This window comes from Micropterus salmoides, unplaced genomic scaffold (assembly GCF_014851395.1).
Source record: "Micropterus salmoides isolate LMB-PRFRI ecotype aquatic unplaced genomic scaffold, ASM1485139v1 Ms_hic_scaffold_10, whole genome shotgun sequence".
In the NCBI taxonomy this organism is placed as follows: Eukaryota; Metazoa; Chordata; class Actinopteri; order Centrarchiformes; family Centrarchidae; genus Micropterus; species Micropterus salmoides.
Window position 1 is genome coordinate 651,930 of NW_024040041.1, and position 16,335 is coordinate 668,264.

Here is a 16,335-nt window from a genome sequence, read left to right on the forward strand (position 1 = left end):
AGGAAACTGTGCAAAAATTTCACATAGTTGTTATATCAATGCATGGCTCGCTTCCTCTCCTCATTCTTCAAAGGACATCTACGAGACAGGTACTTTTAGTCTATAAGAGCAACGTAACTCCAATCGGGAGGCGCTCGTACGTAGTGAGTGTTTGATTGTCCGAGCAGCAGAAAGTGACAGTGAACGTGAGTGGAAGAAAATATTCTGGCAGTAAATATACGGTGTCTGTTACAGTGTATTAGCTTCTCAAGACCAAGAAAAGTCTGTTTCCCACCTGCTGGAAAAGTGAAGCCGGTTAGCGAACATCTCCCCTCCCCTTCAGACTGCGCTGAGCAGCTTCTACAGCAGCTACATAGCTGCTATGCAACTTAACATTAGCTCAATTTATAGAAAGTAACTGGAAGCTGTATTTTATTACTGCCTACTTGTCCAGTGTTCAGAACATCAGCTACAAACTTAGACTAAACTGACGTGGCCTGCAGCTCTGTCCTGTACAGACTGATTCAATTATTATAATTATATCAGTCTGAAAAAGTGGTTTTGGAAAAGAAAGGACGGAGGTGACTGGAGAAGCTGAGCTTTGTAAAGCTAATTAGTGATACAAAGTAGTCCTTTTAAGCTAATGAGGAGACGTCTCTTTTTGGATTTTAATGTGCAAATAAAACGCACCTCAGAAGGGAGGAGGTTTCTCATGTTGCCTGTTATTTTTATTTTATTTTTTTTATATTAATGTCTACAGATAAATGTCAGAAGCTGTAAAATGAAGACACAAAAGGCAAACATGAACAGTCGTGTGTGTATATATAATGATTCTGAGGTCATATTAACAGGGTTTTCCTGCCGTTAAGGCTTAGGGGCGACGCCCAAAACATGCTGTGCCATCACTGTGGAGCAACAGCACCAACCAATTGACTTTCTCCAGATCTAAAGGTTGTAGTTCCTCCAGTAGACTGATCTTTGGGTGTTGTTTGTTTATTATCTGCTCTAGCTATTTGTTCAGAGATATGGTGAAAATAATGGCCCAATATGATGTGAATTACATATTTTTCATTGAAAAACTTAAAATTTTCTTGGGGCTGGTCCCCCAAACCCGTGACCATGACTAACACGACCACCACCAACACATTCCTCTAAAGCTCTCAAAAACCTATGGGAAAACACTGAAATTACTACTACTACTAACTATTCTAATGTGCGTCGCATGCTCATGGACAATACTGCATGAGCAATACTGCTGAGACATGTTGTGTTGGAGCTTTCTAATCAGACATACTACGCACGCAAAAAGAAAATTTTGCCTCACCTCCGCTGCTACAACTGGATATGGTCACTAATTTGAAATATTTGGGTACTATGTTTGATAATCGTCTGAAATTTGACTAACACTGGGCCAACAACACATTTTTTGTTTAAGGAAACTTACTAAATTTCAGATTGAATTTTTAGAAGACTCTAATGTCATTATCCTATAGAGCTTTAATTGAAGCTGTCATTTCATTTTCCATTATCTGCTGGTATGGCAACTTGGAATCAAAGTGAAAAATGCCCTGGCTAAGATCACTAAAGTAGCCAGTAAAGATGGTGGGAGTTTAGTTTAGCAGTCTGAACTATATATTCATTAAATGTGTGCTTATAAAAGCAACTGCTATTTGCTCAGATAGTGCCCATCCTCTTAACTCTGAGTATATTCTTCTACCATCTGACCTGCGCTTAAAGCCCCATATCGCCAAAAAAAACAGGTATAAGAACTCCTTCATCCCTGTCTCCATTCAAGCCTCAAACGGCAATAGCAGAAGGAGGTAATCACCCTATTGATTGATGATAGGGGGATGGTTGACAACAATCATGTCAAGAGATCGGGGAGGTTTTGGAATGTACTGATAGGATATAATGCATATCTGTGGTATCTTATCTGCAGTGGTTATATTTTATGTTGGGTAAAAGTTGTGAAAATATCATACTGGTAGTGTGGGGTAATTGTTGTAGTGCAGAAGGTTAGTGGTATGATATATTGGATTAGGTGTACATATATTTCATAACTGTCAGACTGAGACAGATATGTTGCGTAAGGGTGATGTGTATATAACACAAAGGGTCAATGTTTTAGCTTGGATGATCAGCGTTGGTGTAAAGAACCCGGTGTATGCGTTCACTGGGGGGGGTTTCTGTATTGTATGTTTGTCATATTTATATATTTGTTGTGTGTTAATATGCCTGCTGCAGCACAAATTGCCCATTTGGGACAAATAATAAAATTATTTGATTTGAAAAAAAGAAAAATTGGCCGTTTGATAGAATGCAGGTTTAAGGCACTTCCGCATTGGATTCACGTCTCAGATCGGAAGTTTCCCAATTGGTCCCAGTCAAAGGAAGGTGAGGAACAGCTAGTGAGGAAAACAATAAAACAACTTCAAATCTCTGACCTGAACCCTACACATGTGGACAGACTGGGATGAGTATACTAATAAAAGGTTAAAGATTAAAAACAATATAAGACAATACAAGAAAATGGTACTTTTATAAGTACTTGCCTAAAAAAAAGTTTGCAGATGACACCACCATCATCGGCTGGATTTCAAACAACGATGAGACTTCATATTGGGAGGAAATTGATAATCTTGTAGAGTGGTGAGGACAACCTACTGCTCAACGTCAGCAAAACTAAGGAGCTGATCATTGATTTCAGGGAGAAGGAGATAAAGACACACACTCCTGTCTAGATCGGTGGAGCAGGTGAACAGTTTCAGGTTCCTGGGAATCAGCATCACAGAGAACCTGACATGGTCGTCTCACATCTCCACGCTGCTGAAGAAAGCTCAGAAACCACTGGATTTCCAGAGGAAGCTTAAGAAGGCCAAATTCTCACGCCAAGTTCTTGTCAGCTTTTACAGAGCAGCAACAGAAAGCATCCTGACTGGAAACATCACCAACATGGGATGTGCACGGCCCAGGACCGGAGGGCTCTGCAGCAGGTGATTCAGACTGCTCAGAAGATCATTGGTACCCATCTCCCGAGCATCAGTGATATCAGTGAGGTGAGGTGTCTGCAGAGCCCAAAGGATACTGAAGGACAGTACCCACCCAGCCACAGCCTGTTGCCTTCTGGGAGAAGATACAGAAGTTTCTGCTGCCGTACCACCAGACTGCAGCGCAGCTTTTCCCCCAAGTTGTCAGACTCTTAAACTCTGATTCATCCTCAGCACTGCTCCACTGATTGTTTATTTTTGTTTACCATTTTTGTAGATGTCTATGAAGATTCTCAGTCATCCAGGTCATAGTTATCCAACGAAGGTTAAAGTCAAGGGCAACTGGAATTGGTTGAAGATACTGGAAGATGTTTCGTCCCTCATCCAAAGGACTTCAATTCTGACCATTTTTATAATTGCTTCTGTATTGTATGTATATTGTCTGCTGTGTAGCAGAAGGGAGTTACAAAACACAATTTCATTACATGTTACATTGTGACAATAAATGGACCTAACAACCTAAATTTTAAAGTACAAGTAAAGTATCTCTGCTAAATAGGCTACAGACAGAGATTTCGTCTTAGCTTTATTTTTAGTTTTTTAGTTTATAACAAACTAGCTATTAGCCGAGCTAGCACGTGTGCTTGTGTAGACCGAAACACAGCTGCGGGGGATGAGACAGAGAGCAGATTAAATATTGCTTAGAACACGTTCCTGTTTGTTGTACTGATGCAGTATCAGCCTTTTACTAGTACTACTACTGCTGGTTTTGCTGCTTACTTACAGTAACAGACGTAGTTAACGACTCACTCCGCTCTGTGTGTGTTTGCAGAGCTCTGCTAAGAGAGGAAGGGAGGGGCTGCAGCGTGACTGCTCGCTCATTCTATTTTCTGCTTCCACACTATATTCAGTGTTCAGGTTTTACTCGCGACTTGTAACCAGTGAGCTAGTACTGTGGGCGGGTCATTGCATGAGCTCACAGAGTGGTGAGACGGAGAAAGGCGGCTGCAGCAGAGCCGAAGGAGCGCATTTTTTAATTGATTATAACCGCTATCTAATTTTGAAATGACCGATGCAGATTATTGGTAAATGCTGAATATCGGCCATGATAATTGGCGGGGCCGCCCCCTACCATCCACCATAGTCTCTCCAAATCCTGTGGGAAAGACTGATTTAAAAAGCACATTTTGACTTAATTTATGCAGTGGTGAAAACGGTAAAGTTTTTCATCACTCTGTTTCGACTTCGACCAGGAATTTTCATTTCTGTGCATCCCTAGTTATGGCTAGAGTAGTAGACCCAAATGCAGGACTAAGAGAAGGAGGACACTAAAGATGGATAAGAGAGATTCTTAGTGCAGGGTTGAAGGGATCGCCTATTGAGCCGGGGACCAGTGAGGCAAAATGCCAACTAATGCCAACTCCATAGCTTATTGATGTTTGCTGTTTTTCCACAGGACACAGTGGACATCTTGGTAGGCTGGCACATTGACCACACACAGAAGCAGTCACTGACTCAGCAAGTCTCAGGTCAGTTGGATTTTATTGGCCCTCAAAACATTTTCAAACTTGTGTCTTTTTGTCTCTCTCTGCTGGTAATAACTGACATTGGTGTATTCCACATTTTTGGGGAAAAATGTGTTTAATTGAACAATGCATTTAATGTCTTGTCTACACAGGAGGCTGTTCAGCCATGTTGTTAGTTGTCCGTATGTGTGCGTCTGATGTTTAACATTCGCTTTTGTTAGGGCTGTGCAATTTTAATCACAACTTCGGATTCCAATGATTATAAAAACAAGGTAATTGAAATCATACGATTATTGCGCCACATGCTGTTTCACAATGAAACTTGTTTTGTCGTCTTATAAATCCAGTGCATCCTTTCCTTTACAGCGCATACTGTCTTAGCCAGGTTTGTTGCAGTTCAGCTCGAGCCAACTTGAGGGGGTTAAAACAACTACAACTTGCTAGTCATCGTTATTAGCTTAAGTCATTTTACACTTCATAACTTTTCCTCTACTAATAGCTTAACAATTTACTTATTATATTGTTGTGAATGTAATGTATATTATAAGTGTGTTAAGCCTTGATTTACCTGGTCTGGGCTTGTCAAATATTCACTGTGTCCCCGTCTTCTAATGTATTACCGGATTTAAACTTTTCTCTGCGTTGGTTTAAGTCACTGCATCTCCCGACATAACAAGGTTTAATTTCAGTGTAACGTAACGAGTTGTTGTCCACTCAAGTAGTTCAGCTGTCACCTGCTCTGCTACACTCCGTCTCTACACAGTGTGTAGCCCAACCCCAACAAGGTAATTCAAAGTGCTTTACATAAAACATAAAGGCAACATGGAAATATAAAAAAGTAACATAAAATATAATAAAAGTTACAGTGTTACAATCAGGGTTAATAGAGTTAAATGGATAAAAGCAATGATAAAAAGATAAAAACAAAGAAAAAGAAAACAGGACAGTAAAAGTTACAGTGCAGTGTAAGTTATCAATAAAAATAAAAATCTTAAATATTTGATTAAATGCTATGGTAAAAAGAAAAGTCTTCAGTCTTAATTTAAAAGAACTGACAGTTTCAGCAGACCTGCAGTTATCTGGGAGTTTGTTCCAAATATACGGAGCATAATAACTGAACGCTGCTTCTCCTTGTTTAGTTTTGACTCTGGGCAGCAGACCTGTCCCAGACGACCTGAGAGGTCTGGATGGTTCGTAACGAACCAGAAGATCGGAAATGTATTTTGGCCCTAAACCATTTAGTGCTTTATAAACTAACAGCAGGATTTTGAAATCAATTCTTTGACATACAGGAAGCTAGTGTAAGACCTCAGAACTGGAGTGATATGATCCACCTTTTTGGTCTTGGTGAGGACTCGAGCAGCATTCTGAATCAGCTGCAGCTGTCTGATGGATTTCTTAGTGAGCCCTGTAAGAATTGTAAAACACCGTCCCCCGGCAAAAAATATAAATTTTACCGCCATGTGGAAGGTTTTAATCACCACCAACATTATTCTATTCAACAATATATAATTATGTCTGTGGAAAATATTGTTGCGTATTTAACGCGTGATATGTGTGAAGTGCCAGTCCTGTCTGTTGGTGAATGCACAAAAGGGGAGTGGCACTTCCAGACTATGTGGCCACTCATTGGTTATTGTAGGCCATTGACTGGGCATCGAATTTTCTATTGGGTCAGTAAAGGTGTCGCTCAAAAGGTCAAGTGTACTGTTTTTTAAATTTTTAAAAAAATTTTGTTTACATGCTAACTGTAGTGAAACGATGTAAAGCAGTGGGTGTGTATGTATTGATATAAAAATGCGTTTGGACAGAATATTGTACTGGATTGGATCATCTGAACCTTGGCCGACATAACAAGGCCAGTTTTGTCGGAATGTAATCCATCGATAGGCTACAGCTTTTTTGGCAAGTGTTTGGTAAATACTTTATTACGGCAATTTTAACTAACTCACTATAAGAACTAAGATGACATAAAATAGTCTCTAGAACCTGCACCACTAGGGCTGAACGATGAATAATTTTCAAATCAAAATTGCGATTTGAAAGAACGCGATGAGCTAATCATGAAGATGAAATTATACAGTGTGTCTGACCTGTTTTTAAAAGTTCAGTGTGTAATATTTCTGAGGATTTATTGACAGAAATGCAGTATAAGATCTATAAATATGTTTTCAGTGGCGTGTAAAGACCTTACATAATGAACTGTTACAGTCCCCTCAAACTATTGTAACGGTAAGACAAATTCCTTTTTTTTTTTTTTTTTGTTCACTGAAGACATTTGGTTTAAGATCAAAAAATGAGTGTGAGAAGAGTTCAGAATTTCAGCTCTCATTTCGTGGTATTCACATATAGATGTGTTAAACATCGTAGCTACGCACGTAGACCCTACGCAGGAGTATAAATCAAGCTTTAACTTCAGCAGCTCGGATAAAGTGCAGCTCACAGTCCCAAACAGAGCAAGTCAGGGCTTCAGCTTTTATCGTTATATTTTTTTCCGTTACCACTTGCTCAATGCAATTCACAGCGCGAGGTGGGTCCACTTCATTAATCTCACACACTCGCTGGCAGTGTTGGGAGCTTTTTGCTGTAGCGCAGTAATATAACACATTACTTTCGATAATATTAGACCCATTAAAATCTCGGTAAAGCGCGTTACAACATGTTTTAACAGGAAATAAAAAGTGTTTTTTTTTTAAATAAATCACCAACACTGAGAAACATTTCAGCAGCAGAAAAACAAATCTATCCTCTTCTTAACAAGAGGGTAGCTCCCCGGCCCTGATGAATCATGCCTCAATAGATATAGGCTGTGTGTTTGTGCTTTAACGAATTACTTTCATGATCAGAGAAGCTGCTGTCGGTGCATCCTGACCGATCCTGTGTCGGAAATTCAACTAATCAGTGAAGGTTTGCTGCTGTACCTCGTGCGTAAATGTCTTTCTTAATGGGAACACGATTCATGCTATTTCACCCATCCACCCCGCCCCACCCCCCGCTATAGTAAATATAAAGTAACGCAAAAGTAGTGTAAAGCATTACAATTCAGAGACAGTAATATTGTAATATAAGTAATTATGTCAAATGACACTAACTAGTAATCTATAATGTATTACATTTTGTAAGTAACTTGCCCAACACTGCTTGCTGCTGTTGCATCAGGTGCTAGCTGCTCAGTTGCTTTCAGGGGAAGTCCGACAGCGGAATATCCATTGTGAATGTGTAAACACGGCGATAGAAAGCCGTTCACGGTATGTTCCTCCGATAAATTAACGCTTTTAAAAGAGACATTTTCAAGGTTAGAGTTTACACAGTGAACACCACGTGGCTGAAATTTTACAGATGATAGCCTAGAGCTCTGACTTCCCTTTTCATTGAAGGCAGCACAGAGCTGCGCCACAAGAAGCTGACAGAAACACAAAGAGAAGAGTAGGCTAGTTACAATTCACACCATCTTGTCCAGTCACAGTGGAGTAAACTGGCAGGTTTTAATGTTGCAGACCGCATTTTTAGTAATTGAAAGTTTAAACTGGTATTGTTGTAAATCTTTGCTGTAAATTCGCCTTAAAGTTTTCACCTCAACAAACGCCCCCCAAAAGCAGCTCAGCACCCCCCTTTCCAAAATATTGCTTCCAGCAACCCCTGGGGGGCGGTACCGCCCCTGTTGATTATTAGCGCCAACTAGAGGCCGATTGACACAAAATTTCACAGAAGCCCTCGGGAGGCCGTGCCAGAAAAGATCCTCGAGTTTGGTGTAGATCAGCCATTGCAAACCTAAGATATGACGTTGCATCCTGTTTTCAGTGTTTTTGCAAATATTTGTTAGCTTATAATTGGGACATTTTTTGTTGGATCAAAAACTGTTATCGCCTTGGTCCAGAGATGCTCTGTACGACTTTAATCTGCAATAACAGCGCCACCAATGGGCATAATTGGATGAACTTTAGTCCATGGAGTCAGGGGACCATCCTGAACAATTCAGCTCAACTTTCATGTTGTTGGACCGTGACTTTAAATGACCCTTTTTAAGCTATGTGTAGTCCTTGGACCTGCGTGTTCTTTCATGAAGCAATAGGAGAAGATGTTTTTGGTCCAAGTTAATCAGTTTTATTACAAGTAAATAAATAAAGCTTACAGAGCTCTGGGTCGATCTTCCTTTCTCTGACAAACAACAAGCTGTATCAGTTTATGAAGTCTGACTGGCTATCTCTCCCTGACCCAGTGTTTTAGTATACATCGTCACGTCATAAAACAATAAAACAAAAGTGTAGGTTGGTCCATGTCCTCTGACCCCGATGTTTGTCCCCTGAGTCCACGAATCACCATGCTTTTGTTGGGCAGATTACGAGCGTAGTTCCTGAAATGAGATATTTTGGAGAAGAGATGTTTTGTTACCACATTCCAAACTCACCCCTCACCCATTGTTCAAGTCTCCTTATCTGATCATGCAGAGACCCCCTGTTTCTGCACCTCTCCAAAAAACACACACATCAGGTCTAGTTTAATAAATGATAAACCAACATATAAACTTCTACCTATAAAATATCAGATCAGTATAAGAAAACACAATACTAGTGGTTACCCTGAGTAATACACAAATCATGCTATCATAATCTCAATGTCAATGCGACTTGTGGTTATAGAGGAACTAATCTTTCAGGTTAAATATCGCCACAGAGGGGCGAGTTGCACCAATCAGCATCCATCAGTGCTTGAAGATTGGTGTCAGTCATTGTCACAGTCAACACATGACATCACTTCCTGTTTTTAGCGTTTTTCGCAAACATTTGTTAGCATAGAATTGGGACATTTTATCGTCAATCAGGATTTCCTCTACAAACTTTTATGGGCTTGGTCCAGAGATGGTCCGTGCCAAATTTGGTGCCGACCAGACTTGCGGTTTCGGAGGACTTGATCAAAAAAGGTTTTTTAAATTTTGCGCAAACAAATTATAGATGGAAATGGGCGTGGCCTATACCACGAGATTCAGCTCGATCCCCCGAACGCGTGGATATAAGGTTTTTGATATCTGCCTTTGAGAGCGGGAGTTCCAAGCCCAAACACGTTGACCTTGCTTATGACTGTAGTGAATGCTTATACCTATGAGTTTCGTGTCTAGGCCGCAGTATCAGTTTTCTTCACGGAAGAAGAATAATAAAAACCAGAATGATTCCAATAGGGTTCCCAGCCCACTCTGGCTTGGAAGAGGAAGAAGAAGACGAAGAAGAAGACAGTCTGAGTAGTCATCTGATTTATTAAAAATAAGAACAGAAGTGAAATTTGGACAAATGGAGGACTACACCTATTATTTAGCATGAGCCGACAGCGTGTGGCTCGTCGGAGAAAGAGAGAGAATTGTTGTGGATTTCCCCGATGGAAGGAGCTGATGCAGGACAAATGTTTTCAAAGCGGCACTGAAGTTGACTGTTTGTTGCTGGACAGGTAATTAAGTTAGTGTAACTTTAGCATTGGTAATATACTAACTGGCAATAAAACGGTAACATAACACAAGCTCAGATCAGCCAGCTAAACTTCACATTTTACTGACCTGCTAGAAAAACTATAGTTGCATTGTAATTTCATGTAATGTTATTTGTTCTCCAGTGCTTTGACTTACTGGTGGACAGAAATGTCTGTGTTCGTGAGGCAATCGGCTGAATATTATTGGAAATAAAACGGTACGGCATGGAAGTTCATGTTTTACTGCCGTGGTGCAGTAAAGAACTCTTTACTGCTAACAGCGTTATGATAAAAAGACTGTGTGGAGAGAGCCTTGATCCTCACCTGACAATGCCTTTGTAAACTTCATGTATTATGTGGTTTATACTGGACTGTGGTAGAAACAATGAGGCTTACATTGTTGTGATATCTGTCAGTGGTCATACTTGATGCACTAGATGTGATTGTTGAGATGTTCTTTGCTGTGGTATGTTAGTCCCTCCCAAGTTGGAAAATACTGTATTACAGGAGTATGAGACATCATGTAGCACTTCATTTCTTGATGTTGCTGTTGTTTTATGAACAATTGGCAATAATATTTGCAAAATCATGGTTTTCCTGAATAATTAATTTCTTAATATATCTATGTAAGAAAACTCATTTCTTGAGTTAGGACTTTTTTTGCAATTTGCAACCCTCACCACTAGATGTCACTGAAACTTACACACTTAACCTTTAAACGGTCATGCAGTTACAAATTCATTCTGTTTTCATCCTTGTGTGAGAGACCTGCTCGCCAATCACATGCCCCATGCGCCTCCTGTTACGGTCACCAATCACAGGGGTGTACATTTTACAACAACAAACGAAACTAGAGGAAAACGTGGAACACTGGCTGAACCCACACCGGCGGCTGCTGTGCCTCGGTTTTGTCCGGTGTCAGCTCATGCTTAAGCATTGAAGCAGCGGTTGTTAATTTGTCCTTCTGTGTGCTTCAACTATGGGTAACAGCTGTCTGTGAGCTAACTTTACATATCCACATGGAGCATTTCAGAATAAGAGCATTTTGCCCGTCTGATTTTGCTGACTTGTTCAGATTGTGGTTATTTGTTCAGTTGTCCTTGATTTGTGTGCTTCTACTATGATTAAGTAGGCTACGTAGTAAAATTGTTTCATTTGTTGCTTGTTTTAACTGTGGTTGTTGTTGATATACGATCGGGAATCTGTAAAGGGTGTTTTTATTTTGAAAATTGACTGGATTCTCTATCGTTCTGACTTCCTGCCCGGTTTAGCTGCTCTTTGCTGCTTGACACGGCTTCTGTCAAAAATAGGCTGGCAGTGAATATTGAACTTGAGCTGCGAGAAGCACACAGTTCAGCACCTCTGCTCTCACTCTCACTCTCTCACTCTCACTCTCTCTCTCACTCACACACACTCTCTCTCACTCTCTCTCTCACACTTTCTCTCTCTCTCTCTCTCACTCTCACACACACAGACACACCTTCAAATTGGCTCCTTGGCTATAATCTAGCCAGGAGCCTAGCTATAAAGGACAGCTATGTTAACTTTAGAATACGGCTGGGTTGTCGAGGTTAGCACTCTGTACATAGCTGCTAGTCAACATCGATTGCATCGATTATGTTTGACCACAATACTGCACGTTTAGCAAAACGGTTTACCCCCGCTTTGGTAAAGAAGATCTGGATACTAGTTTTAATCCCCCCTTTTTTCAAATGTGAGGGAGGTATCACATGGCTTGTAAACAACGACACAACAAACCTTTGAAGGGGGAAGGTTTTGCGGGAAACAAAGATGATAGGTCAATTTTGCAAGTCGCGGTGAATTCATGGGGATTTGTTGAATTTGTGTTAATATTTGCGATTGTAAAATCCTGGAAGGACTGATAATGACTCGCGCCTTTTTATAAATGCCTCAAAACTTGTTCTACTTCAACTGCTGCCAAAACATAGGTGACCAACACTGTGCCTGAACACATCCTGCTGCTGCTCTGGTGACATCTGGCTTTCACCACACTGCCTGTGTAGACAAGGTGTAAAGGCATAATAGCAGCCAGTGCTTTTTCTGTCTGCCACTCTGCTCTTCCTGTCTGTGTTTAGGCTGGTTACAGAGTCTGGAGCAGTTCTGGGTGGCAGACCTGACCTTCTCCACCACCCTACTGGGACAGTTCTTGGAGGATATGGAGGCTTATGCAGAGGTGAAATTAGTCCAGAGTCTTACAGCATGCTGCCAAGGCAAAACTGAGCTCTCAGCAGTCATGCTATAATGCCAGTTTCACTCATCAAGTATCATAAAGCAGCCTTTACTGGCTGGGACAACACATTTATTTGCAAGTCAATATTTGTGATTAAGACTGTAAATACTGAAGATCTTCAAGAAATATTGTTAAAATGATATTCTGTTCTCAAAATGATGAAAATCAGGTGTAGATAATGCCACGATAAATGAGTGTTTTTGCTGAAAACTTGACCGACTATATTCTCTTTTTAGGATCTCAACCATGTGGTGTCAGGCGAGGTACTAGATGAAGACATCCCTCCTCCCTCAGTGTCACTGCCCAAGCTGGCAGCTCTACTAAGGGTTTTCAGTACAGTGGTTCGCAGTATCGGAGAGCGATTCAACCCCTTCAGAGGACCACCCATTACTGAGGTCTATGTCACAGATGTAAGAGCCACACCAGAGGGACTTGTATATTTTTAAGAGAGTGAGCAAGGGCAGTGGTGCTGCAGTTTGCACAACAAGCGGATAGGAGTGTGTCAGTCACACTATGACTGTGTATGTATCACTATGAGAGCGCTAATGAAACAGCGGAGCTGGAAGACCCATGTGCAGGTTACTGGTCAGTGAATGTTACAACAGCAACGGAGAGACAGTTGTGTATGAGACGAGGACCGTATATATTTCTAGCAGCCTTGAGATGCAAAAACAGAACAGGGTGAATAATCACCGAAGCAAGTGGCATTTTATTACATTACTTTATCTAGCCAAGGTGTAACAACTCAAACTGCAAAATTTATTTTACGTTTTTGGTTTCACACCATAAAAGTTCTTAGTGCGACACATATTGTATTCATTTTATAGGTGTATCTACACTGGGGACGCTGGAGACATGTTTCCATTTACTTTTTTAAAAGCATTTGTTAAATATGTTCTGAAAAAATGTTTTGAAATGCTTTGAGAAAGGTTTATCTGAACAATAAGAAGACATGCAATGTAAATATAGAAGAAACAAATGTGCGTTGTCCAAAAAAGTTAAACAAGCTGCTGATTATTGCATTACAGTCTGTTTGAATTGTCACCTGAATTTTCTGTTTCACTTTATAGACAATTCTATCATAAATTGGTGCATAAAACGTCTCTAGAATGCAGTAAATTAAGTGTTAATGCTCCCAATTTTGTAGGGCAGGACCCCCAGACTCCCCATTTATATATTTCAGCTTTCAATATTTCATCAGAATAGTGTTGAAATATCTTCTTGTCTTGTCCTCTTGAACCCAGTATCGTGCATGTGAGCTAAGTGTATCATCACACCCCTTATCTGAACCCCTATGTCCCCACCACTTTTCAACACAGTGACGTCCTTGATTTATTATGTTATTGGTACAGACACACCCCAAAAAGCTATAGTTTATTAAATATGAATGTGAATATTAAATTAAAATGTTTTACAAAATCCATGGAAAATTTTCTCAGGTTTAAAATTCATACAGATTACCATTATACAGCTGTAAAGTTGGCTTTAAATTTAATCCTAGGTTCTATTAAAAAGGTCTTAAAAGTCATCTCAGGGCACTTTTCTTAAAGAGCAGGTCTAGACCTCCGCCAGTGTATGAATGTGTGTGAATGCTGAATGCAGATGTAGTGTAAAAGCGCTTTGAGTGGTCGAAAAGACTAGAAAGGCGCTATACAAATACAGAGCATTTACATTTAGACCGTACTCTTTATAATATTACAACAAATTCTAATTGGATGTTATGCTTAAATTGGGTGAATTTATGAAGACTTTATGGCTGAGGTTACCAGAAGTATCGGCCTACAGTATCTTCGCATCAGTGGGACAAAGAAGAGGATGAACCATGCCAGTTTATTGTAAAAGGCTTGCAGCCTTTCTGAACAGTCCAATGGCTTTAGGTGACCATTAATTAGTCTGAGACTATGTAAAGCTATTCTAATCATTGCCTATACATGCTTGTCATTGACAGAGGGTGTGGTTTTAGTCTATATATAAAAAATATTTACATGTTTTTGTTTACAAAAATAACCTATATCTTTCAGTAAATGACAACTACTCCACCTTACTTAACAATCACTAACAACCACATTTTTCAAAGAAACACAACATAGTGTATTATAGTCAGTGCTCAGTACAAAACTCGCACTTGAACCACCAATGGATGAGTCTTTATCTCAGTTAAAATCGCCACAGTAGTCCATATCTCATCAAAAAAGCTGATCAACACGGTATGCTAACTATGGGCTAATATTTGTGTCCGTAGAAATGGAATTTGAATTGCTCACCTTGAATAATTGTATTGAAAATCTGAATAGCATAATTTGAAACTGTTGAAACTCAATTCCAGTAAACTTGAAACTGAATGAAATATTGTGAAATAGAATTCAGTTGCAACTGAAACGAACTGAAAAGAGTCCGACCAATATGGGTTTTTGGGGGCCTATGCAAGATATATTGGAAAAAGAGACAATTTACGTCTCAGCAAATGATTGGCTATTTTTATTATTATTTGTCATGTAATTAACGATATTTCAATTTTGAGAATTATTTGGATAGTAGACCCCTTTACTGCATAAACTACACTTAGGACAGGCTGATACTGAAAGCTGTTCTGTATTTGGGCTATAAAACATTTTCCTGGATGGATTATGTTAATAAAATAGATTAGTCTCAAAGTGAGCATGTTGAAAGGTGCAGCTTTTTCAGCCAGCTGCAAAGAGTGAGAGAGAATAAACGTGTATTTCACTTTACACATAATCTGTCATAATTTCAATGTAGCATATATTTACATCTAGTTCATCCCTTTACAAGCACTCTAATTCTAACCAAAGCTAGGAGAAACCCTTTCTCAAGCACAATCGTCTAAGTCACGCCATCTATGAAACAGTGAACTGCTGTTAAATGCATCCAATACTTCATGACAGTCTACAACAAGGACCTGAAACTTTGAGATTTCATTTAACTACAACTACAGCCAGAACCGCTACGGCTCTGACTACAGTGTTTAACATCTACAACATCGCTCAAAGAAGAGCTAGATAACTTTGTTAGGCAGGAAGCCGTGTTAGATTCTTGTTCAGCTCACATTTATTCCACTTTATTCCACTCCAATGAAATAATTTCCGACATCTTAATAACACTAACTGCAAACACCGGCGGCTTGCAGATAACTGCTAGTTACGACATTTCTTTTTTAATAGTACTATATCTGCGGTTATAAACTTCTAATGCTGATTAAATGCAGTCGCCTCATATCAGCCGATAAATTGGTCGGGCTCTAACTGAAACTGCATTTTAGCTTCACTAAAAATTCAACTTTCTGTTCTCCCAATTAGGGCTGTTGTGATAACCGCAAAATTGATTCTACTGATGCAAATATCATCCCATAGCTAGCCTTACTACTCTTTCTGCTGGGTAGCTTCCCTGCCCACCACAGTGGTGGATGGTCTGACGATTTCACCCACAGCCACTGCCAGCAATTTACCTGCATGTGGCGGGTTCCATTTTCAAATCCTGCTTATCTGTCTACAAAATGTATTTCCCTCTTCACATCTTGGCATTTGTGAAATTAGTATTATTAGTTAACGAATTTGTAATTGCCGCAACAAATAATTATCTGTTATGGTTATGAGCCCTGAAATTCCATATTGGTGCATCTTTACTCACATGCAAATGCTTTCTATTGCTTAAAAGATCTATGGCAGTTACAGTATAGTGAGGCTTATAGACGAAGTCACTTTTAATCATTCATTAATGTGTTTATTATATTTGCAGCAGCAAAATTATCAATGTCAAAACAATGACCACATGAGTCACAATCTGTGTGTTTTTTATTTTTTTTATAGGTTCTGAACCGGGTTCTGGTTTGTGTGACCACAGCGAAGCAGGTTCAGTTTTCTGAGGCAGTTCTCACAGCAGGGAATGAGTGTGTGGGTGTTTTGCTGGCTAGTGTGGAGCCCTGTGGTCAGCTGATGGAGGATGTCCTAGCCTATGGCCTGGACCAGCTGGACTGCTGCCGGTCCTGTGGATCAGACTACAGTCTGGCGGTGCTCAGCCTTCTCACTCTGGTACTTTTCACTTGCTTTATTGGTTTAGTCACAACTATTGTTTGTTTGACTTTGATCTGAACCACAGTGGTACTCATAGTCTGGCAGCG

The 16,335-nt window shown here is 39.9% G+C and overlaps 1 protein-coding gene across 2 annotated transcripts in view; it reads left to right on the forward strand.

Annotated features, from left to right (window-relative positions):
• smg1 (SMG1 nonsense mediated mRNA decay associated PI3K related kinase) overlaps positions 1–16,335 on the forward strand; it is a 145,305-nt gene that overhangs the window by 28,287 nt on the left and 100,683 nt on the right. For both annotated transcript variants that reach the window (XM_038739044.1, XM_038739052.1), the window contains exons 8-11: positions 4,423–4,495; positions 12,046–12,143; positions 12,437–12,610; positions 16,025–16,246. In XM_038739044.1, the coding sequence (XP_038594972.1) occupies positions 4,423–4,495; positions 12,046–12,143; positions 12,437–12,610; positions 16,025–16,246 (567 nt within the window). The remainder of the gene's footprint in view (positions 1–4,422; positions 4,496–12,045; positions 12,144–12,436; positions 12,611–16,024; positions 16,247–16,335) is intronic.